Source organism: Centrocercus urophasianus, unplaced genomic scaffold (assembly GCF_019232065.1).
Source record: "Centrocercus urophasianus isolate 14NV4802_14NV808 unplaced genomic scaffold, USGS_Curo_1.0 seq_17, whole genome shotgun sequence".
In the NCBI taxonomy this organism is placed as follows: Eukaryota; Metazoa; Chordata; class Aves; order Galliformes; family Phasianidae; genus Centrocercus; species Centrocercus urophasianus.
In genome coordinates, this window is record NW_024884722.1 from 16970457 (window position 1) to 16996702 (window position 26246).

General features: G+C 39.2%; 1 protein-coding gene across 7 annotated transcripts in view; it reads right to left on the bottom strand.

Annotated features, from left to right (window-relative positions):
• Nucleotides 1-25551, bottom strand: part of WDFY4 (WDFY family member 4) — a 127763-nt gene extending 102212 nt beyond the window's left edge. For 6 of the 7 annotated variants that reach the window (XM_042818027.1, XM_042818029.1, XM_042818028.1 and 3 more), the window contains exons 1-12: nt 25498-25551; nt 20927-21092; nt 16522-16783; nt 12353-12467; nt 11675-11778; nt 10279-10416; nt 9516-9705; nt 8476-8665; nt 6015-6175; nt 5258-5710; nt 3596-3700; nt 2311-2501 (exon numbers count right to left, since the gene is read on the bottom strand). In XM_042818027.1, the coding sequence (XP_042673961.1) occupies nt 2311-2501; nt 3596-3700; nt 5258-5710; nt 6015-6175; nt 8476-8665; nt 9516-9705; nt 10279-10416; nt 11675-11778; nt 12353-12467; nt 16522-16782 (1908 nt within the window). In that variant the 5' untranslated portion in view covers nt 16783; nt 20927-21092; nt 25498-25551. The remainder of the gene's footprint in view (nt 1-2310; nt 2502-3595; nt 3701-5257; nt 5711-6014; nt 6176-8475; nt 8666-9515; nt 9706-10278; nt 10417-11674; nt 11779-12352; nt 12468-16521; nt 16784-20926; nt 21093-25497) is intronic. The other variant, XM_042818026.1, reaches the window with a different exon arrangement.
• Nucleotides 25552-26246: the final 695 nt, after the last annotated feature.

A 26246-nucleotide genomic window follows, 5' to 3' on the forward strand; every position in this document is an offset into this window, starting at 1 on the left:
TTGGGGAGAAAGGAAACAAAAAAGAACTTAAAATAAAAGGGCAAATACGTAGAATATTTTTAAATAACAAGCTTTTTTGTGAAATAATTTCAATGAAACTTCACTATCAACAACAGAAATCATTGGTTACACCACTGTGTAGCATTTCTCCATTTACCTTTCCCAGTGTACCTATAAAGTCAAGTATCCAAGACCAGAACATAATCTCAAGAGAAAATCCGCATAGTGAACCAGTGAAGTAGGGAATAGTGCTCAAAGAAATAAAGAGAAGAAATCAAGTTGTATATCCTAGCTATATGCACTGTATAGCCTATCTAATTTGGCTGGAGGTATTGTTTCAGACCTTTGCCTATTCTCTGACCAATCTTTTCAAACTCTCTCCAGAAATCTTGAGATTGAAAAAAAAAAAAAGGAAGAAAAAAAAAAAAAAGCCCTGAAAGTCAAATCCAAAGACAATTAAATCCAAAGGTTTTCTCTATTTTCACAGAGCTTAAATCAGGTTATATGTTAAGTGTACTTCACAATATTAAACAAGCATAAAAACCCAATGTATTCCACTTGCAAATTTTTGATGCCTCAGGTTTGCCATTGCAAAACAAATATATTAAAGTCATTAAGAGCTAAAGCAGCAGAAAAAAAAAAAAAAAAGGTTGCTGGAAAACAGTCTACTGTAATTCAATGTAATTTATCCCATGTTTTTCAGATGTTCCACTATTTGTTTTGCAAAAATGATGCTCTTTAAGGCACCAGAGATGTTCCAAATGCCAGGCTATACCTTTCCACATAGGACAAGATCATTTTAAACAAAGTTTCCCTATAGATATTTAGTGAAAGATATTCATTTCACAATCTGCTGAAGAGGAGCAACTCTAACAAATATATCTCCCTGTAACAGGACCTGTGACTTCAAGAAAAGGTTTCTAGAACTAGAGGGGGAAGGAAAACACCATTAGTGCCATTCAGTTTTGTAGGATAATGTATCAAAGTAGGCAGAGAATTCTGAACAGGGAGTAAATTTAATAACTCAGAGTTGAAGTTATCAGGATGGCTTTAACACATTTCAGAGAAGGTCAACAGTAACCACATTTCCCCCAGCTCTAACTCAGTTAGAATTTAATCGGCTATGAGTTAGTATTCCTCTGTCTTGAATCTATAAAACTGATGTCTGCTGGAAACCCCCTAACTCAGTTAACGCTAACAGAATTTATTTCACATTCCATTATTTGTTATTCCTCATAATTGTCTACGTGCCACACTGGAATACGGCACTACTAATTACATCTGGGCTCAGGCTTTAACAGCTAAATATATATTAGCAAATCAATCTGAATTTGTGTATAATGCAATCACAGTCCCAATAGATGCAGATAATAAATTCATTTGCTTACATTATGTTTTAATACAGTTATCATTTGTTAGAATTAGACACTGAAGCTGCATTTATTTTCATATTAGTTTGGACACTGTACTCAACTTCTGCATAAATATTAAGTTTACTTTTTCATATCAAAGCTATAAAAACAAAGATGAAACGAAGTTTAGGGTAACGTGGTATTTTTATCACAAACGCAGCTGCTATATTGCACTGAAAGGTGAATTCCATTTACACCTAATAAAGAAGGTAAACATTGATCTAGTTTCATGTTAACACACCACTCCTTTTCAGCTTGCTGCCCATGAACTAAACCAAATTAAAGCATGTGGATTCTTTCCCCTGCTTCAGTTGCTAATGAATTAAAGACTATACACACAAAAAAGGTCATGAATAGTTTTAATTTTACTCTCGAAACCTTCTCTTCTTCACTAACATCTGTTTTTTCCCCTGGCACTGGTGTACCTAAGAGATTACCAAAATAAGGACAGCAAATCTACAACCTTGGAAGTGTATGAGAATCAAGCTGTTAACCTCATGCCTGTCTACCCTGTCCCTCCATCTTATTCTTCTACCTCCTCTCACATCCCCTCTCCACATTTCCATTTCATTCACATTGAACTGTCTTTTCTCTCACATTACATAACTGCATCCACATCAGCCCTAATATTTGCCACCTCTTTTCTGCCCTGCATTACTACTTAAGTCTTCAAAATACTTTAGTCTGATACTGATTGAGAGTGCTGACCATACACATACACCCTGATAAAAAACAGAGGAACAGATCTAGCAGAACCAAAAACTAGTTCATAGCTTTTTCCTCTTTTGCTCTTACCATCTTGGAAAAAGACAGCACTGGGGTAAGATTAAAAGCAATTTGCCACAAGCCAAGCAGTTCCCAAGAAAACAATAAGTAAATTGGAATCCATATGAATTACCTTCAGCAGATCTAGTTTCAGATGTAGTTCCCCTTGAGTAGAAGAACAGAGTGCTCCAATAACAATGCTCATATATTCCTCGTAGTTGATGACTGATAGCTGCTCCAAGATGCTCAGAGTAGCACCCCTGTAGCACTCCTCATCCAAAAATATCTTGATATATGGCACCATTCCATAGTCCTTTAAAACAACTGGGGACAAGTAAGGTATCATTTGTTATTTAAACTATCCTTTACTTGTAGTTCTCAAATGCATATTTTCAGTATATGGTGCCGCATTTCAACAAATGGAGAAGAGTCAAGAAAGAAAAGCGAGTTAAACTGAAGGACACAAACCAAAAAGCACAAGTAGGAATAAAATGACAGGATGACAATGGTCTCTACTCATTAGAGTAGTAGTTTCCCCAATACAATAATGCATGAAATAATGCCTAATTAGTTTTCAGATCAAACCACAGTTTATGAAGGAGACTTGTTTGTTAAAATACACTCTCACCATGCAAGTTGAATGTACTGAGTGGATTCCGGCATTCAGAAGATCCTTTTCACTCCTGTCTTACTCTTTCCCAAAGACTCCCTAACAAACCTCTCCCAAGTGTGCCAAGACTGTGTTGTATCTAAAGGGAAGCCAAAAAAATGAAGGGTACAGACTCTAGCAAGGTCTGTCATGATAGGACAAGGGGAAACGTGGTTTCTGACTAAAAGAGAAGATATTTAGATTGGATTTAAAAAAGGTTTGTGGGTTTTTTTTTTCTATGAGAAAAGTAGTAAGGCACTGGCACAGGTTGTCCAGAGAAGTGGTAAATGTCTCCAAGGACAGGACATCCAAAATCATGCTGGATGGGGCTCCAAGCAGCCTGTTCAAGCTGTAGATGTGTAGATGTCCCTGTTCATTGCAGGTGCAGCAGACAAGATTATCTTTAAGGGTTCTTCCCAACTCAAACAATTCTATGATTGTGCATACGAGTGTGATCCAATCCATGCCTGATCACATCAGGATTTCAAATACTAGATAACACAGAAAAAAATCTGAATAAACAATCATTACACAAAACACACATGCACCACAATTAAACACCTTAGAGGTATCTACACAGAAGGAAGCAGAGCAACTGTACAGTAAGGCTAACTGTGGAGAATGTGGTATCTTTACCACATTTCTGCCTAGAGCAACACCTCTCACTGAAGCACAAAAGCCAGAAATTCTGTTTGTGCTTCCTAAGAGGCATCGTGACCACTTATCATGAAGTATCACTAAGGTCATGCAGTCATGCATCATTTCTTACCAGAGTTTCTCACACATCCCACAGTAAGGGCAGCCACCATCTTCAGCATTATAGCATTTAATTCCTTATCAGTGCCTTCTTCCAGACCAGGCAGAGAGGTTCCAGCTATGAGTGTATTGTTAACAACAGAAATTATATAAGATTTAGTTAGCTGTAGCTGGAGTATCTTAAACCAAAACAACAAAACCAATCCTCCAGCAAATTCTAGCTCTATACTATTATTTACAGGCTACTTGAATTCAAAGGCAAGTAGCAAAACGGACATGGCAGTGTGTAATGATTAGGATGTAATCTGAGATTGGGAAACACAGGTCTGACTCTATGCTTTGCATCTCACATCTCTTGCAAAACTACAGAAAATACTGATAATAGCTATGCTTTTACTTCCCATGTATAAAGCTGATGCAGTTGTCTTTTTTGGTGATACCTAGCAGGTATCACATGATCAAAAGAACACTTTGGCTTCTGAGCTGTAAATTAGTAAAATATTGTAGCAACAGGGAGTACATAAATGAGTAAACTGAAAGTGGAAAACAGGAACCCCATCCATGTTCATGCATGTTCAAAGGCAAACAGTTCCAGGATCATATAATGTAGGTTAAGTTTTTGTTAAATCTAAAGACTCTGAAGTTTGCAGATTAAATTTCTGGAAACCAAGAGAGGGAAGCAGTGATCTCTTCACAGTGTTCTCATCTGCCCCTCTTTATTCACATATCCAGTGTCATAAATTACCTAACTACTCAGTCACTCATTCTGTACTGTTTACATCACCAAGCAATCTAAGGCAGTAAAATGTATCAACTGATAAGTGTAAGATAAATACCACAGTTCTCGGCAACTTATCTTGACATTCTTTAAGAACTCTCAAAACATTAGTTCTCTGGTATCAAGAACACAAATCCGCTTCCTTGCATTTAACAGAACCCACACTGTAGAATTTCTGTTGCAATTCATATTCAATATATTGCTTAAAATAAATGCATAAAAATGATTCAGTTTTGCTTGCTCCATTAGAAGTTAAATCTAGCAGTTTGGGTTTTTTCTTAACTAAATAACAATCATACTGAAATTTAGATGAATTTCCCAATTCATACAGCACAATTTTACCACACTTTATATAAATTAGCAGTTAAATAAAAACCTTTCAGATATGTAAGCGTATACAATAAATCAGTTAAACTCAGTTACCACTCCTGGACTATTACCTTTCTGTGAAATAACTATATAGGACGTAACTGTATCAGATGACAATGGGTGGCAGTAATTGTGATTAATGTACAGCCAAAATTCAAGAAGCTACCTTCCATAATCAGTCCTCCCAACTAATTGTTGTTTTCAGAGGAACTAACTACTTTGAAAAACTTTGAAGACCAGTTATAGAAGAACAGGATGAACAGTACCCTCCAGAGTAATTTATTGTACACTAGTAAAGAGCAGTGCATGAACTCCTTAGAAAAGTGCACAGAATGATATACAGTTTGGATTTCAGGGGCACCTTAGTAGGGCTTAGCATGACATAAACATCCCAATTTCAAACTTGGGCCAGTTGGCTTCCAGACAAATCTAGCTACTTGGTATATAAAATATATAAATTAATTGCATTAAGATGCATTCATTCTTATTGGTATACCTGCCTCTGCAGTCATCATGAATAAGTTATACCTGACTTCCTTAGGATTTTGGCTTGCTTCCTTAGGAGTGCCAGCAGTAGGCCTAATAGCCCAGAGTCCCGGAAGATGTCGCTGAATAGCAGATCCTTCTTGGTAATGCTGAGAAGGCACCGGAGAGCTGTCAAAGTGCAGAAAGGCACTACATTTTCTTTTATCAAACACTGAACCTTCTTCAGAATTTCATGGGGAATGTAGGACAGGTCTAAAACTATTGACTCTACCAGTCTGAAGAACTGGACCTGGACTGGATGTGGTTTGAAATGGATTATGTCAATAAACTGGTTGATAGGCTGCAGTGTCCATTCCAGAAGAAAGAAGTTCACAGTGTCCCAGGCCCATATGGTACCAATTGCTCCCAAGACTGTTCCACACAGGTGCTGATCATTACTTTTCTGAAAAATTGACTGCAAAACCTGAAAAGCCTGAAGGTTTTTGACTGTCATTCCTGCAAGACAAACAGGTGAGATACCCTTTTTTTGTGTGCGTTCTGTTTTTAAACATCAACACTAAGCACTGCAATTACAGTGCTTAATCACATCCAAGACCAGAAACAAGATTCACATATACATCCTCAGCATGAAATCAGACTTCACAGCTGATGATCAGTTCATTTTGGTTAAGTAACATTCAGATCAGTGGATGTTACAGAAGCCTATGTGCTTAATGTTATCTCATACTCCTTCCTCTAAAGACATACTACAAAGTTTCATTTTACAACCCACCCACATTGCCACACATATATACTGTACCAGAAGACCGTGTCCATTCATAATCAAACTGAGGTAATTGTGGATGTATAATATTGCCAGAAACTTTCAGTTCAGTTTTCCCACAAGTTGTAAGGCAAGTCAGCATGTCCAGAATCTCATTCAGATAGGGATCTCCTTCATTTTGCTGCAACCCCTCACATCTGGCAACAAAGGTTGAGACAGTCACATGTAAGGACAGCCTTAGCAGTACAAAGTTTTTTGGATAAATCACTAGGCACTGAACACACAAGAGCTACCATTTCTGTCTCTCCTCATTTATTTTGTCATCTTTTTGCTTTCGTTAGCCATCCTTGAAACAGCAATTTCACATCTTGGTGGAACATTCTGAATCGGAACAAAACTTAAAAGGAAAATGAAAAGTGGCAATGTAACAGTTCTCTGCAGATAAAGATGATAGACTTCAGAAATGAGTATACTTGAATGTACTTTAAAAAAGGTAATTCTCACCATAATAATGCCTGTTTTGGTGAATAAAAAGCAATTTTTATGAGAAATCAAAAGTTACAGACACTTCCCAGGGCTTTTTCCACAGTCCAAGTCAAGGTTACATTTAAAAAGTAAAGGCAGACACACGACTGGCAAGGGGAGGAATCCCCTGTGATAACTAATAGAAAGAGCTCACTCTTTAGTAAGAGAAAAGCACTATTGCTTGAGCTTTGTGAATCAAATATAAAGCACAGCATGTCTCTCCTTTAAGTAGTGAAATAGGCTGAGCGGTGATCCTAGATGTGCCATAGTTTAGACTGAAAAGAATGCCTGTCTAAAGTCTGATACAACTGTTTTTCATGTCATCCTACTCAGTACTGCATATAGAGGTTAATTCTCAAGGAAAACTGCAGCATCTGGGTATGATTTAGTGGCAGAGCAATAGACACTGGAAGTTAGGAAAATCTCTCAAGAAAATATTTGAAGCTAGGTAAGAAAAAAACATTGACAAAGGAAAAAAGTGTCCACTTCCAGTAGGGAATAGTGTGATAATCAGGATTTTCTTTGTTGAATAAAAAATTTTAAGATCAGACAATAAGAAAACTTGGCACAGTTCAGGAAAGTAGACATGAAATTGCAGCTGTGAGCATCTGTATACTCTTTTCATCTTCGCAGCCTACATCAGTTAAAAAAAGGCCTTACTGACAAACATCAGATGCCTTCTCTTACATCATTAGAGCTTCATCAGAAATACCCATCTGTATGGGAACTGCTGAATCACAGCTGAACCTCTGATCACCTGAGGCAAGCAATGACTCAGCCACAGGAGCACAGGTGAAGGTAATTCACCTGTGCTGCCAGAGGGGGTGGAGCCAGGCTCCACCTCTCCTAGACCCATTTAAGAGCTGACTACCAGTGGGGAAGGAGCTCTTCTGGGGATCCGCTCTGCTAAAGTTTCATAAGCAAGCCCAGAATGTGGGTAAGCATCCTGTCTTTTCTGCTTTGGTGTAATAACTGTGTAGCCAAGCTCTCTGGTACATCTCATAACTATATCATCTGTACATTAATTGATTGTACACCCATCTCTCAGCACCTATTTATAAGGGAAAGTTAGACAATCCATAAATGCTATTGTAAAAAAAAGAAAAAAAAAAGAAGACCTGATCCAACTGAAGATATCATTTATTGCCCTGCAAAAAAATCATCAGAAATAACACCTTTAGACATCTTGGGATTCATCATCCAAACCACATATCCCTAGATCCAACTTATAAAATACCTCCTATGTATGACACTAGTCAGGGACCTAAGTTCTTTTGAGTGTTTGAGTAGTAGTACAAGAACAGGCAAAGTCAGAAAGGAAACAACAATCAACAGGAACAAAGATCTGGAAGTGGTCTTTTCTTTTAGTAATAAACAAGAACAATGCTTTTAAGTGTTTCTGGGGAAGTGGTATAATGTATTACTTTGACACAAACTCTGAACTTGATTAGTCAATGCATATAAGAAGAGCAAGAGCTTCTACTTTGTACTACTGATGAGTAAGAGAAGCAGTGGGAATTTGTTCCAGTTCAAATTCATCTCAGTTCTGAAGAACGAAGGTATGAATTCGGGTGGATTCTGTTTATTTTCTGCACAAAAGAATGATCTGCTTTCTTTCCCTTACTGATTGTATTCCTGAACTAAGAGTCCATCCTAACTGAAACAAGTGTCCTAGATCTCTTCCAGTACTAATAATTGATGAAGAACCTTTGCCATGTGTTCAGTAAGTCCCTACCCCACTTATGGACTAACTACTCTTGAAACCATAAGGAAAATTAACTGTATCAGAAATTATAAACTGCTTCCTCCCTCCTAAAATAGCAATGAGAAATTCAACATCTGAGCCTTTGTTACTGTTTTTGCATCCACACAGAATTACACATGCAATTAACATTTAAGAACAGACCACCATGCACTCTGAAAATGAAGTTCTACCACCTTCTAGAAACCCACAGAGCACCTCTGTACTTACCTCAGTAAAACTTTTAGCAGGAGTTGGTAGCCATCATTACTTTCAAACTCTGTTAACAAAGCTGATGATATAGGATAGGAGTCTTTCACAAAGCACACGACAATACTAACAGCTTCACACACATCACAAGCAGGTAGAGTATCAGCCAGTTTAAAGAGATTCTGAACAGCTATTTTAATGCAGTCCACAGCTGTGGGGCAGAAAAAAAGCAGCTATTTAAGAACTGATATTCAAATAAGTCCAAGGCTACTGATAAAAATGGAACAAACAAGTTTGCTTCTCAATAATAGAAAACATTTAGATCTTTCCAAAAAGAAAAAACAGAACACCAAACTTACCTGCAGGCTAAATGCACACGTACGTCTGTTTTTAAAGCATGCACACATTTCTTTGCTTAACCCAGAGAAGCTCACTCTCAAGAACATAAACACCTAGCCCATCCATCCAAGTTCATAGTCTGTGAATTCAGCTGCCTTAGTAGAAGATAAGTGGGAAGCAGACATTTGTCATGTGCTAAGTCAGTCACATCCTGTGCAGAATTCACAGATGAATTTTCTGCTTAATGAGGCGTATGTATTGAGGCATATGCATTTTGCTCTGAACAACGAAGACTAGTCTTTCTTGTCTATTTGATGGACAGTCCTTCCAGAATAGCTTCTAAATTACTAAACCATTCAGTACTTAAAACTATTATTCCTCAATCTCTTGATTTACAATGTTGACAAGCCTCATACATTGAGTCACATTACCTAAAAATAAATAAATACAAACCATAATACATCTTGTGCTAATCTACATTAGCATGATCAAGTGACATGGACCCTTGCCAGCAGTTTTCTTGAGTACGTAGGAAAAATCCTCAGTTTCCAGGTGTCTATAGGCACTAAATGTTCTTGCCCAGAAAATCAGGAACCTGTCCTTTCAGTTGATTGAGTACCAGATTACATAGAAAAAGAAAATCCACCCTGGAGATTAGTTTCTTGAGAATTCTTACTCAGGGCAACCTCAAGGAAAGGAGAAGCTAAGTTATGAAACCATACCTTGTAAGTACAGGATGCTGTTTTTGGTCTGAGCCTTTGAAATTGCTCGCAGCACACGGCCTGTGGGTACTTTCCAAAGATGGCTACACTGGTCCCAGAAGGAAGCAGCTGCTATAATTAATGACTGAAGCTTATCAGCTGCTAGAAGTTCCTCTACACCTCGCTCCTCTCTGTACATGTTAAGCATTATCTGCAAAGAAAAAAACAGCTGGAATAAACACCTTTATAAACGCTTGGGAAATAAAGGCCAGCACTAACCTACAGTGATACACATGAAAACTGAAAAACAGCAGAAAATTCTGGGGCACATCACACGTAGCTTACAAGGACACCATAGTACCATAGTATCAAAGTCCTCCCAAACATCTAAACATGGGTAATGTAAAATAAGAACTGAGTATTGCAAACCAGGTCTCAGAAACAAGAATTTAAACCATTGGTTGCTCCATCCATCAGTAGTTTTGGAGAAGTTAAGCAAGGGATGGATGGGGAAACATGAATATTAAAAAACATCATAGTTCTTATACAGGTACCAGAAGATAAAATGACAACTTCTAGTAGGATATTCTAGAGTCTTTCCCAGTTGTAATTACTTTTTTTTTTATTATTAAACACAAAGAGATTACTGCATAATCTCAGTTTATTTAATAATTTTCAGACCTATCTTATTCCTTTGGTCATTTGAATCACTATGAGCTCCAATCCCAAGTCTGGGTAAACATACAAGTACTTGGGGGAAGAAGCTCCCAGAGGGCTATCTCACCTCAACAAGCATCTCCTGAGTTTCATCTTCATTTGTCTCTCCATCAGTGTTTTGTTCCAGAGGAAAAGTAAAGAAAATGTACAGGCACTGCAACAGAGCAGCTGGAAGTCCTGATCCAATGATGTTCCACATTGTTCTCTAAGTGAGGAAAAGAAAAGTCGGCTGTGCTTTCCTTGTTTCTACACACTAACAGTAGCCACAAAAGCTCAATCAGCTACTTGAGAATTTCATTCTTATGAGTGCACATTGCAATCATACCACAGCTCTACAAACATGCCTAGAAGCAGCAAACACACTGATCATACATTGCCATAGCTGTTCCTAAGGCTTTTCACCCCAGCAGAATTACACAGCTTTGACAGATCCCATACTCTGCGTAAGGATATCTGCAGTTGATAAAGCATGCAACCTGCAAACTAAAGCTAAAATAGTATTATGACAGAGCCACCTTTATCCTTAGTTCAAAGGAGATGCCCTGTAGCTATACAAGACTGGAAGGACAGCAGTATGAATTCTCCAATCCATCCTTGTCTCAGCATAGCAGTAATTTAGCTATAATTTTTATTTTTGTAACTTACCAAATAACTGTACAAACAGTTATTATCCCTTTTATAAATGTAAGATGCTGTTTCTCTGCAGTATTCCTCAGCACTTAGTTTCTTTCTATTTCCACTAATCACTCTGTACAACTTAGAGAAGTGGCATCCCAGAGTGCCAGTTTGGCATGCAATAATCAAAATAAAATCAGCAGCAAACTAAAGAAAAGAGCAGGGTATGTGATATGAAGTTTTGTGAGAATTTGTACTACAAAAACATGATTTTATATCTGAAAAGCACAAATCTCATTAGAAACTTCACTCTGTGTCCAACTATAAAGTTTCTTTTGTGACACAGACTAGGTCTACTAGAATCATCATCTGAATAAGACAAACTGCACAGCCGGATATCAGGGGCAAACACATCCCTCACACTCCAGTATCAGGCTGTAATGCTGATTGCAGTCTGCATTGAGAGCAACTATACAGGCTCTACACATGCAGGGGTGCTTCAAAATGACAATCCAACCACTGTGTTATGAGATAAACAGTTCCTTACCAGTTACTTGCTTGCTAGATAAGTTGGAGCAAAAGAAAAGTTAAGAATCAGAAGACGACTAGAAAAAACAGATTCCTTTCTTGTTTTGCTCATCAGGCATCTGAAAGCACAGAGCACTTCCTTCTTTTAGAAAAGCCTCCACTATAAACCACGTCACGTCCTCTGACTGTGTACCTGAGGCATTCTGATGCACAAAGCTTTAGGAACACCACAAATTATAAGATCTATAAGCTCCACTGGTGGGGCAGCTACCCTCTCAGAACAAAAACAAAAAAAATCCCCTGTAGTTATCTTCTCTTACCAAGTCAGTCCGTGAGAGCAGATACACTGATTTCAGGAGCAAATGGCCATCTTCTACTTCCCCTTTCTGTTGTAGCAAATGCTCCAAAGCCAGCCGAGCTTCCTCTGTTAGTACAAAAACAAACTTCAATTCCTTAATGAAAGGTTAAAATATTGCTCTGATCTTAACAGATCTGACAAATTTTATGAAATTATATTAGCAAGAGCCTAATGAGGTGAATGAAAATACATTAAAGGGTTTTGATCCAACATTGGGCTCAGGCCAGTTTATGTAAAATGCTTTTCATAAACTGATGAGCTTCACTGGGAATATCATCTCAGGTCACGAAGTTTGCCAGCTGACTGGTGCAAAGAATGCATAACAGCCACCAGGAAAGTCATACAGGGCTAGCAGTATTTTTCACATTAAAGAAAGCTCTTTGGAACGTGAAGTGTAGCCTACTCTTTCACTGCATAGCAAGTTCTGAAATAAGGTTAGCATGGCATTCAAGGCCAGATCTTCAGTGCAGTTGTACAAAACCAATGCTAGCTGACACCTTCTAGAAGATCTGGCTTCCTATACCTAGCATTTTCTATATATATATTTTTTTTCCTTTCCCTCGTATTAAGCATACCACTGCAGCACAAAAGATGGGCAGATGATAGCAAACTCCCAGTGGATGAGCCACAGGATCATTACCTGCAGATTTGCCATTAAGAGTCCTCTTAATCTCCTTCGTCAGAAGCTTGGAAACCTCACTGGCTAGCAGCTGAACACTAGGGAATACAATTACTCCAGCAGACTGTTCCCAAGCCTGAAATCCAAGTTTGAAAAACTGTTAAAATGTTTCTGATAAAGCATGCCTTCGATGGATTGATAAGTACCAATAAATACACAAAATTAACATTCCCCCATAAGTTTCCAGTTTTGTTTGTCAAATATTTCCATTTGGAAGAAGCACTACCACCACAAATACAGCAGTATACCTGGAATTACCATTGTGGATGCCCCATCCCTAGAAGTGTTCAGGGCCAGATTGGATGGGGCCCTAGGCAACTTGGTCTAGTATTAAATGAGGACATTGGCGGCCCTGCCTGTGGCAGGGGTGTTGGAGATTTATGATCTTTGAGGTCCCTTCTAACCCAGGCCATTCTGTGATTCCATGATTCTGTGTGAATCATGTAATGTACCTGCCAGACAGTATTTACTTTATTTTCTTCAGTGGATACAATCATAACTGTGTAAATGTCTGTCACAGCCCCTGTGCCAGTAATTATTTGTATCAAAAAGCATGCTTGTGCTTTTCCAAGTTATTTGCTCCTCCTTGTTCTGCTGAGGGCAGACTGTAGAGAAGCAGTTTCATACCTACACAAAGCAAACTGTAATCAGAGAACAACTCAGGCAATAAGGTGAGTACTTTCGTTTCACTTCATTAGACTTTCACATAATTGTCTTCTCTGAAAGTGCCTCTTTTTGGAAGACTACGTGAGAGTGAAATGCAGGTGCACAGTGTCCCCAGTAATTGATTCTAAACAAACCAACAACATTATTCAATCAAAGGTTCAAAACAATGCTACTTACAGATCAGGCCACTAGCATTTTTGTTCAATTCAATGGGTGATCACCCTGCGAGTGGGACACTAACCCTAAAATATGGTCTCCTCTAAAAACAGATTAGTTTTTAACATATGAAGATCTGTATCTGGAAGAAAAATCAACCTCACTCTGTTCCAAAATGTCTGCCTTCAGGGGAAAAGAAAAAAAAATAAAAAAATCAAGTAATGCGATGTCAACCTAATCTGTTCTCTCTTCCTTTCAAGCCTGGCTGTTTCTAGATGTTTAAGATTCTGCCACAAACTCCTAGTCTGCTCTTACCATCTGTTCTTCCTACTCACAGGCTGGGGGAACAGGCAGCAAAGTACAAATTCCCAACTGTTTTATAGAGCATTACATTAGAATTGCCTATGCTGAACAACAAACTGTTTCAATGTAAGAAGGATGACATTTCCCTCTGAAGTTTGAGCAGAGCTAAAGGGAGAAATGCTAAGCTGAAAGCCATCCATGTAATAGAAGATTCTAATGCTTTCTGAGGCATCAATAGGGAAGATACAAAGATAACATGAAAATGTCTCCCAGCCTACTGCTAGATAGCTGACATTTTTCTCTTCTCCTTCTGCTTGAAGGAGTGTCGGTGAGTAATGAGCCTCCACATCTCAGCTGGCTCCTGGTTAGTGCCTTCTCTACATCCAGTAAGATCCAAACCTCTCAGACAGTGATACATCAGCACCCGTATGGTTCAATGAGGAAAGGACAGACGTAAATCCTTAAGGGAGAAGGAGGACTTGAATAGAGTCCAACTAAGAAGAAAGAGTAATGAACATAACAAACAGCTTTGTAACAGATCCAACTTAAAAGACATGCTTCCCAGGCCAAATGAGGGACTTAGCACAAAGTAGGAAGCTATCAGAAGAAGGAAGTAAAGGTCATATGGGAAAGGACACGATGACGCATACATCTGGTCCTAAATGCCTACAAAGCATCTCAAAGATCTGATAAATTTGAGAAAAAGGAATTCTTCACCTTCCCTTCTTAGAACACAAAAGTGTTAAGCTAACAAGAAATGCTCATTTGAATATATTTTGTAAACATAATATCCTTTAGAAATTTAAAATAATTACTTTGCTTCAGCAAATCAATTCCTAGAAATTGCAACACACTGCTTAGGAAAGAGGGAGCGGGCAGAAACTATATTACACATGCAAGCAATCTTAACTGGAATCAATTTATATCTTAAAAGCAGTAAGGTTGTATGCTTTCCATGCAGTTTCAAGAGGAGGAAGGAAAGGAACCCTGAAAACTGTTCTAGAAAAAATAGAAAAACTACATCCTAATTAAAACGGAAAGAGTTGCCCCTCATTGTCTCAGAGAAATAACAGTGCAATCTGTTGTAGGCTATTTAAAAAGTAGATCCATGAAATAAAGCAGGGTCTCACTACAGAAAACTGAAACATTACCAGTCCTGACTCTATTCTGAAGAGCCCTATTTGAAGACAGAAGAGAACACTGACCCTTTTCAAGGCCATAATTACAGGAGCTCAAAAATTTGCAGTGAGCTCTCAAGCGAGCCAAGTCTGCCCATGTACTTGTAGTGCCATATGCAAGGAGAGAGAGAAAGAGACTGAAATTCATTTCCAGTGGCAGGAGAACATGCACACACACACAGGAACAGTTCTACTGCCCAGATACAGCTCTTGGTTCAGAAGGGACACAATTCTGTGCAAACAAATTCATAAGATGAAGTTGTGAAAAGTGGAAGTTTCACTCAGTCATTATACAAAACACATGTAGAACGATTCAGATTAAATGAAAAATCACTTCTGAGACTCCAGGCAGTACTGGCTACCTCTACAGACCCTTCAACTCCTTTTGTCTGCACTGCCTTGGATCACAGTGAGCTTGCATTCAAATGCAGTAGTTGTCAGATACTACCAGCAACTCAATCCACACTGAGTTTGTTTGCATCACAATGATCAGTACTGTTAATTGTCATCAACACCTATAGCATTTTCAAAGCCCTCTATTGCACAAAGATTTATAAGCTTCACAGGTTCATTCTTCACACAGAAGAGTGAAATACTTCTGACTATTAGAAATTATTTCTCCTTTGCCACAATGGACAGCAAAGATTTCATAGCACTGAGCATAGTGATTTCCCTGCACACACACATTTAAATACGTTCTTTATAGTAGCATCACTTTTTGTGTCCCACAGTGCTCTCACATAGACAGTTACCAAGTCTAACAACATTTTTTCCTCTAAAAATTAATGAGCAAATGAGAACTGGCTCATACACAGGGAATGGATAGATCTGAGTTTGGTCACCTAAGAACACTGAAAACACATGAGTACAGACATAAAATATGCCATCATTAAAATAGTTTCATGAAAAACAAGCTTTTGTTTTCTTTTTGAAAGGTTTACTTAATGAGTTCAAAATCTCCTGTACACCTTCCCCTACTAAATATCATAGGTAATTCAGGAGGAAAAACTGTACTACATGGCTACAATACATTTAAATATAGGACAGGTTTTCTGCCTCTCTCAAGATTATGCTGTGCTATCCTGTCTCTGTACAGCTCACTCAGGCTACTCACTGCATTTTTCACACACTACCAAAAAAATAAATCAACCAATAAGGTTCCAATGATCAAAATGCTTGTCTAGTTTTAACTTTCAAAATCGCCATGTTAGAAAATGTTGACTGATGAGAAGGTCTAGGGAACATGGCGGAGTAGCTTATTTATTGAAGTGTTCTACTTCAAAGCTCTTTTCTCACCCACAGAATGACCTTCTGCTTTTCATGCTGCAGTTTCCCTATCTGTAACACCTCTCTCTAGCACTAGAATTAGACATTAGTGCTGCCCTGTTAACCCCAAAATCCCGCCTTTCACACTGCAACCCTGCACTTCCCCAAGCTAGCTGCATAACACAGTCACATTTTCCCCAGACAGAAATTATGTCCAGCCTCCACTAAGTAAGAGAATAGTAGAGGCATACATGAAGTAACCACTTCACAGTGTACTCACCTTGAAAGACGCCTCTACCATCAGTGTATTCCAGCAAGTTAGCCATTCACATAAGCAAAGCCATGCTCCACTATATTTTTTCATGCTAACACAGGTTAGTTAGGTGAGAGGTAAACATGACGCTGTATCCTCAGACTTTCAATGAAATAAAAGAGCCCACTTCCTAGCCAGAGTTCATACACTAATCAACTCTGTTGGCAGGTAAGAGGGCCACAAAATACACAGAAGCAGAATATCAGTGTACATCCTTGGCATCAGCACCAAAGGCAAAGAGAACAAACCTTTAAGAAGAGGGGAAGAAAGTCCAGCAGCCTTCTCTGTTGTTCCTCTGGGATAAGAAATGGAGCTACCTGCTCATATTCTACAAATTGTCTGCATAAAGTCTCCCAGTGGAGAGTATGACTCTGGGATTGGTTGTCCTTTCTGTGTGCAGGCTGTTCAGGCACTTCTGATTTACTGACATCATCAGGGCTTTGCTCTTGCTGTGCTGCTTCACAAGGTGAATCTTCCAGCTGCCACATGAGCTCAGCTGCTTTGTCCATACTGAAATTGGAAATGAAGTTAAAGATATCATATTTACAGTTGACATCATCCCATACAATCCCACTGTCTTGAAAAACTAGACTTTGATAGTCAGTGATTGGAGTTAATATGTTCATAAGCATGGAATGCTTGCAGCCACTGATTCTTTTCTACTTTTAATGGCTAAGCACCCTGCTTCTGGACAATAGCTTTATCACCTTGCAGTCATATGAATGAGTCATATGGGCTTCAGCAGGACAAACTGATAAACCAGGTAGGAAATCCAGATTCTAGATCCAACTTTGATACTGAGTCAGTCTTCTTCGATCGTCTCAGTTGTAAAATAAAAAAAAGTGACTATTATCATAATCAGATCGACAACAGAATAGCACAAAAGATCCTGGTTATAAATTTCATTAAGTATGAATGCTAATCACTGTGTACCACTCTGTCTGCAGCAAGGTGGCAGTCCCACAAGAGACCTGAATTTGGATGCAGATACTGATCATTCACACTATAAAGGATGGTAGTTCTACCATGGCCTATACTCAATCCTTCACTAGGAGATGAGGCGCAATGAGATTTTCATCACCCTTCAGTGTCAGTCTGGAACTTCCTACCTCAATAACAGTTCATGTTTCACTGCTGTTGTTTTATTTAATTACTTTTATCAGAACAACACATCATACATTTACTACTCACAGGGCTGACTGTAAAGAGTAAATAGGAAGACACTGTTCCTCATGACTGTGTGGGAGAAAAGTTTGTCATATGTTATACTTCACGCTGGTACAGGATTTCAGCCCACTTGAGTCATCACAGCACTGTACCATGTTCTGAAAGTGCCCGGGTACTGCTTCACAGAGTCATTAAGAGCATAGCTCAGAGAATTTTTCAAAGAGTGCAATTTGGGATGTGATTGCAGCCTGTCTTCTTACCTACTGGAAATATCTTGCCTTGGAAACTACTCTGCTAAGCTTAAGTAAATGGTAAGTATTAAGTAACCCACTGCCATCCCTAGATTCACCTTGATGATTTGTGTAAGAAGCTCAAAGTTCTTCACAGAGGCAGTCATTTTACACACGATGAAATCAGGGCAGAGAGGTGAAATGCAGTGCTTCTTGTTACATCACAAGACCAGCACCCGAGGAATCAATGGCACTATCTGAACAGAGCCAAAAATATTTACTAATTTTTTCCTCTTTCTATTCATAATTTACTTTGCAAGCCTTTCCTCCTGGCTGCACAGCTAGGAAAAGAAATCAGTGCCATCCCTCCACTCCCTTTGAAGAGATGCAGGTCAGAGAGGAACCTTCAGAGGTTCTCTGGGCTGAACAAACCTAGGGATTTCCATCACCCCTCATATACCTTGCCCTCCAGATCTTTCACCATATTTATAGCTGTCCTTTGGATGCTCTCCAATAGCTTTATGTTCTTCTCATATTGTGGCACCCAAACCTTGCAACCAGCACTGGGGGTGAGGCCACACAGCACAGACAGAACGGGACACCCCCCCCCTTGCCTGGTGGCAGTGCTGGATCTGGTACATCTCAGGGTATAGGTGGCCCTTCTGGCTGTCAGGCATACTTCTGGCTCATTCAACTTGCCATTGGCCAGAACCCTCTCATCACTTTCCATGGGGCTCCAGCTACTTGTCCCACAATCTGTACACATATCTGGAGCATTTCCCTGTCCCAGGTGTAGAATCCAACACTGCTCCTTTTTAAACTTCATGCAGCTGGAGTCTGCCCAGTCTGCTCCATCCAATTTAGTATTATCAGCAAAAATATATAGTGCACATTTGAGACCTGCATCCAGATCCTTTATTAAAACATTGAAGAGAATTGGCCCTAAAATGAACCCCTGGCAACTACATAAAATGCTAATACACTAAAATCTTGAATCTCTAGAAGCACTTGAAATTGTAATTGCCATTTTGCTTTATCTCCTTATTTACTCCAATTGTTGAGACTACAATAGACACACCAAATTAGATGTCAGACACCTAATATACTATTAGTCTGTTCTCTCCACTTGCATGTTCTGTTTTATATATTCTTACTCCTAGTAGTTCTTCCTTGATCTACAGATTCCTTTGGGCTTCTAAGTCCTTCACGTTTTCTGTTGCTCATAGAGGATAACTAATCACCTAGAGCAATCACCATATCGCAGAGTCTAGGAATCAAGTATCTTTGGAAATAAGGGTAAATTAGATATTTTTTAAAAGGTCCAATCTGTTGAGTTTCTACTAGACCCCAACATTTGTCCTAATCCTCATTTCAAATTAAGGGCTCCGTTCAGCTTCGGTAAGATATAACTACCACATTTATGGAAAAAAAATGAGTTTGAATACTAATATTTTAAAAAGACACGAAAGAGAAAATACACAAAAGAAACATAATGCTATTATTCAGAAAGTGGTGTCAGGTAACAGAGAGGAAGTGGAACTCCTATGTTTTCCCTTTTGTTCTAAAATAAGCTTGTGTGAAATCACACTGCAGTTTGCTTTGTCTTTCAGACTGATAATATAAAAGGGAATTAGGAATTTACCAAAGCTGGCAGAAAAACAAGTAATTGATACTAAAAGCTTAATGACTGAACAAGCATTACTGTTTTTTAAAATACATAATTTTAATTAAAAATCATATTTACCTGAGATTTCAACTCCACCAGCAGCTTAAAGGATGATTTCATAATGCTACAAAAAACTAATCTGCACTGCATCAAGAATTTTACTTAAACATTTTAAATCATTTGTAAACAGTGAAGGGTCTCACAGCAAGATGGTTGACCCAGACACAATGAAGTCTGATAGCAAATTTCAGAGTGTCTGCAAAAAAAGTTTTAAAAGGAAATTTAAAAACTAGGAGTGGTGACTGTTGGAACCACACAGCACCCTAAAAATTCACTGAGCAATGCCTCTTTACAACTCCTTTCCTCTTCTGGAGAGCCAAGATAGCTTGCTTATTGAATAGTCATGCTAGTCAATTTTCTGAAATACTAAAAATAGGGATTCCACTACCTCCCCCCCAAAAAGCTGCCCGATGATGTAATATCTAAGTTGCGGGAAATATTTCATTTCTTTTACAAACTGGTTTATCCCACAAATCCAATCACAAATTCCCTCTGTAACTCATACCATTCAATCCTCACTGGTACCTCTGAACCAGCACTGTGCCAGGCTATCTACTATTTTACTTGTTCCTTCTGAGCTTGCACTTGTATTTATACCTTTCAGTCCAATGTCTAGTGATCATACTTATTATACGAGACAAAATTAAAAGGCATACCAACAAGACTCATATCTTGATGTCACCACACTATTTACCTTCTCCCTTATAAGGACTGCAAAGATCTTTAAGATGAAGGACTCAGTTCCAGATTCTTTTAACTGTAGATTATTTGAGAAAGGGAGTTGTCCTTCATAACTTCTGACACGGTACTTTGTACAACAGAGGCCTAATCTGGTTGATTATTTGAACCAAGCACTGACAAAATGCAAAATAAAAAGAAGTCTTAAAACACTGTCAGCTTCACAAAGGTTGTATACTGTTCAAAGAACAAGTTACACTTCAGTAGGAAACAGTCCTACCTTTTTCAGCAGTTTATCTTTTAAAATAATCCCCATGGAATTAAAAAAAAAACAAAAGTATTTTAAGCTGTCTCTCATGCATTCACTTTTTTTTTTTTTTTTCCTCCTGTTTTAGAAAGTCGTGTCTAGGTATCTATTTGGTAACAGTTTCTTCTCTGACTTCTATATGCCCCTGATGAAGCCACGAGAGAGGCAGCTCAGGTATCAGTAATACCTGCTTTTGAGGTATTTTTTCCTCCCTGCAACTCAAGAGAATAATTCTACTTAGTCAGACAAAATAGTTGTACAAACTCAAAGGAACTAGGCAAGGGCAACTGTATATATCTCAAAACAGTAGGTTATTATAAGGACCAAATGTAATTAGTTTCCACCAACAGCACCAACAGAATACTCTGTTAACATTCCTAGAACATAAAATACAAACAAACAGCTCTGCTTTTTCTTTTGACTTATGCTGCTTTTGCTATGAGAAAATGATTCTACAAAAAATAAACCAGTTGCAAGTGGTGCTGCAGTTCCTTTCAATAGGAATATCTGTTCCTTTTGCTTTCACAGAAAATTGTATCACATACCTGGGCTCCTAGATCCAGCAGCTCCTCTTACAGTCAACGGGGACATACAGATAAAGAGAGCTTTATTGCTTCTGTCTAATTAGGCACCTTGGTGCATGCAGCAGCTCTCACTCTGTTCTTTCAACTTTCCACTGTGAATCACTTGATGAGCTGCTGCACTTATTTCCTGAGGAAAGCAGAAGTGAAGGACAACAAATGAACCACATGCTCAAGACCTACCAAGCTCCCAAAACAGCGTAATTCGGCTGAAATACAAACCTGTCAGGCATTGCATCCCTCTGCTTAGATCAAGATTAACCAGGAAATCTTCCTAAAAACCATGTTCACAAAGAAAAGCATGTGATCATTTTTACTTTTGTTTTTAAATTGAAGGTTTATCAAACTTGCACAGCTTCTGCACCAAACACAGTCCTTCCTCAAATGTAGTGCTCTTAAAATATATTTGCAAGCTGAGTTGAATAATAAAGTCTGTGACCTCTCTACTGAAGCAGCCACAGCATTTATTCAGATTAAGAGGCAAATAAGCGCTGTAAACTTCACTGACAATATAAGGAAACTCTGATTAGCCATGAGGTGATAGAAGACTACTTCTCAGTGGTCTGTTTGATTTTTATTTTATTTTTTTTTTTTTTTTATTCTTCATGGCATACCTGAAAGGTTTTGTAGTTTGTTTTAAAGGGGAGGTGATGTTTAAGCAGTTTTATGGAAGAAATTGAGGTATTTTCCAAAACTGCTTTTGCTAGAGAATTTTACAATTACTTTGAGATTTAGTGGGACTGTGGTACTGCAGTGACTAAAATCTTGGCAGATTTTCCTCTAAGTAGTTAAATACATCACTTTTCTGTTAATATTTCCTTCACTCAAATGCTTGAAAAAGAATTCAGGAAGAAAAAACTGCTTTCCCTTCCAGCTTAAACTCACAGCAGAACTCTGACTGGAAACACTCAATGCTTCCAAAGGTAGAAGTAGAAAGGCCTGAAGGCATTGATTTCCCTGTCAGACATGGTTAGGTCATGAAAATAATAGGATGATGCCTGTACAACACAGGGACCTCTCTCAATGCAGTGATGTTCCTTGCATGCAACAATCCTAGCAGATTGTTCTCATCCTTTATTGTAGAAATTTTGTACAGCAAATCATGGCTTTGGTTCATACAGATTATATCAGAAGTTAAGCAGCTCTTTAAGACTGTATAAACAAATAAAGCTCTCAGAATTAGAGGAAAATACTCTGCTCCAGTCTGTACAGACAGTAGGGTTAAATAGACCAGGATTTGGAAACACCTGGGGCTGTTTACCCTGGAGAAGAGAAGACTCTGGGGAGACCTGAAAGCAGCCTTTCAGTATTTAAAGGGGGCTTTAACAAAGAAGAGGGACAGACTAAGCGATGTCTGCTGTGATAGAATAAGGAATCGGACAAAAGGGGGCATTTCAGCCAGATTTAAGGGAAAAAGGTTTTCAGAAGAAGCGCGGTGAGGCACTGGCACGGGTTGCTCGGAGAGGTGGTAGATGCCCTGACTCTGGAGACATCCAAGGTCAGACTGGACAGTGCTCTAATGACCTGATCAAGCTGTAGGTGTCCCTGTTCACCGCAGGGGAGTTGGACTAGATGACCTTTAAGAGTCCCCTTCCAACTCAAAGGATTCTATGATTAGCTAAACTAATTACATCTGCATGCTTTTTTCAAGCAAATATGAGGTCACACTCTGAGCCAGCTGCACGCAAGGGTAGTAGCTCCAGTGAACATGACAATGGCCACTCTGGTGAGCTCAGCTGAGAGCCACGTGCACAGACCTTCAGGCAGCTTGGGGCACACACAAAGCATGCACCCATGGAGGCTGCTAAATGCTGTGCCAATATGGCCACTGCTTTCCTGCCTTAGGCTGTTCGTATATTAGCCAATACTTTCCTAGTTGCAGTCTAAGCCAAAACCAGTGGCGAAATGAATGACAGAAGCGCAAAGATACTACAGAGAATTTTAACATCATCCCAGAGAGAACAGTTTTCCCTTTCCGAGCTCATAAGCAAGCTGAAGTGATCCATTTTCCCCTTTGTCAGTTTAAAAAAAAAACAAAAAACAAAAAAAAACAAAAAAAACCCACACGACTCACAGCAGATCCTCCAGTGCTATTTGATCAGAGAGCATTATTTTCCAAGAGCCTCCTCCTACCTTGCATTGCACCCTCCCTAGATGCTGTCTGGATACAGACAGTTGCAACACCACTGGTAGATGTTTAATCCATGCAGCAGAGGAAGCATCATTTCTCATTTTCATTTTGTACTAACTGCTAATGGAGCTGAAAGTCCAAAGTTTCAACACACTGTCTCACTTAATCTCTGCTTCACTGGAGCAGAACAGCTGTAACCAAATTATCTGCAGTAAAAATAACACAAAAGGTAACAGCAGGCTAATAGCTAATGCAGTAGGAGGTGCTGCCACAACTCCCCTCATCAGTTTAAGCCACTTACATTAATAACCCACTTACCCATAAAAACTGAGAGGAACAATCCTTACTGTCTTGAACCTTCCCCGTACCAAATCTCACAGAAAAAGCGCACATCTACACACCTGCATTTGCATCTGTGTGCACAGAAGATAGCACGAGGGACTCCTCCCCTTGGTAAGATTTCAAAAAAGCCCACTAAGAACATCTTGGACTCATGAGCTAGCTCTACTAAGACTGGCTATAAATGGCCCTCTGATAACAGCAGCACTTCAAGGAGATCCTGCATGATTCAGCGGGGATGAGATGGCACCTGATGTAGATACCAAGTCAGACATCAGTGCCTTTTAGTCCTCAAAAACTGCTGGAACAAGACTGGCTTCACCTAAATATCCAATACAAGACAAACACATGGACTGAAATAAGTAATCTTAAGATTCAGCCTCTCTAGTCCTCAAATGTCACACATTCGAGAAGTGCATAACGGTGCACAACACAGTCACTACTGCACTGAATGCAAGACAGCTATCAGTCTGAACAGGCAACCTGACAGTATGCAACAATCACTTAAGGCCTGTTGCCATTTCCACCACCTTGTTTCTCACAGCAGGACTGACACTGTCCATTTAATCTGATCCAGAAAAAGTATACTTCAGAAAATGAACAGGTATAGGGGTACTCCTTTTTGAGAAGCTGTGCACATTCCATCTAGCACTGGCAGGAACGTAAGCTAAATACACCTCCCCACACACAGATAATTACAAGCATCTAAGCTTGTGTAATCCAGAATGGCCTCTCAAGATCAGATTCACTCTAAAGGTTTCCTAAGGCTATTCAAAATTACAGAAAGAAGGTATTTCAGCTACAGAAAAATGTTAGCTATATTAAAACAGACAACAAGAAATCAAAAAAGGAAATTCTCCCCTGGCTGTCATCCAGGTACAGGTAGCTCCTTCCTGTCATACACAAGGCAGCCTCAGGCAAGGGTCCATAGATAGCCTGTCTCACATCACCAAATAACACTCCGTCTTGTTAAACTTCACCACTCCAACTCCCACACACAAGAGGAAATATCATTTCATGCCTGTGCAGCACTGAGAGCATCCACAGCAGTGCATCTTAACAAGAAGCGCGGGTGGCATTTTGAGGCTGGAGGTGAGTGACTGCAGGTGTCTCTTGAAATCCAGCATGCACAATTCAGCTCCATTAGATTCACCCTACAGCCTGAATGCTTACACTAAGAGCAAATGTCTTCTGAGATCTTCTGTGGAATGGAAGCTGTAGAACTGAAGGGGCTGATAGTTCAACTCAAATGGGACGAAAGCCTGCTGTGGGAAAGCGCTTGTTTCTCCCCCCCTTCAAGTTTCTCTCCTTGCAAGCATAGCAAATAAAGTTCAGCTCAAGTTGCTGAGACAGTGCATTTCCTGCTTTGCCAGCAGCCACGGGGCACAGGCCAGGCATTAGGCACCCTGAATAGCATGGCCTTTGCTTGGGTGGGAGTAAATCCAGCCTTCTTCTTAGAAGCCTTCTTCTTTCAAATTTCAAACTGCTTTCTTTTGTTTCTGAGCATAACAAAACACCGCTAAAATTATTTCACTTCGTAAAATCATACCAACTTTAAGAAAAACAGCCATGTATAGAAATTAATTTGTAAGAACAGTCAAAACATTCATGTTTGAATACTGTCAAACCAAACATTTTGAATAAATGAACAGATTTCCACGCGGGCCGCCCCCCCCCGAAGAATAACATTATCAAATCTTAAAAATTCCCCTGGGAAGCTGCTATTTTCACTAGATGCCACCTACTGACCAAAACTATGTTGTGCAGGAAAATATTGAAGGCAGCTTGGTTAAACACGTGATCTACACACTGGAAGGCACGTTAGTCCAGTTAAGACTGAAGAAGCTGAAAGATTAATTCAACATAACAGCATGCCATTTCCCCCTCCCCCCTTGTACCTCGATTAACTTTCTACTAGACGGTACAGAGGAATTTTTTTCAGGATTATGATTATTCAAATTAAAGGATCATGCTGTAGAAATCATGCAGCAAACAGGAAGTTAGACTCATTGGAAAGCAACACTCAGACTCAGACAAAAGCAGAGATGTAATTATATAAACATACATTGTTCATGAGCTGTTTCCTGAGAAGGTTTACTCCTCTCACCCTAGAGAATTGACACCAAAGCCTCTTGAGAACACCACTTTAAATCTCAGAAATCTATCCTACCTCATTTTTAATACCCCCCCTTTTTCTCTTTGCACAGCCTACAGCAGCCCTTCTTGTCAGAAGAAACAGGAAGCCTGAAGGTCAGGCTAAGCCAGTTAAACAAAATCCTTGCAGTGCACGTGAGAGTAGACATTTTCCACCTCTGATTGGTCCCCTGCTAATGACATATTTCCCCCCCCCCCCCTTTTGTAGCTCCCAGTTCTATCTGTAAACTACTGCTCCTGACCTTGCTCTCTTGTAAACTGTACTCCCAGAGGGATTCTGCATCCAGGACTGCTTTCCCACAGTGATAACTACTCAGGTACCTTCAAAAAGCTAATGAGCGTGCTTAATGAGCTGTCAGACCCTTTTCATGGATAAACCTGGCTTTTCTACAAATATTCTTCTAGCTCTTTGAAGTAGACTCATGTATCTTCTCCACTTTTTACTTCCTTACTTACAAAGCTAATACCACAATTACACTTGGTTGCTAGCTTTTGCTGTCCTACATAGTTCAGAGCAGAAGCAGAGGGAAGAAACTGATAGGAACATAAGGTTTGCTACCTGATACGCTTCTGTTTAAAAACCATCTTTGAAGCTATGCAGCTCTTTGGGAAATGTGTTTTAATCTTCTCCTATGAAAGAACTTTTAGGGTGTTCAGGTG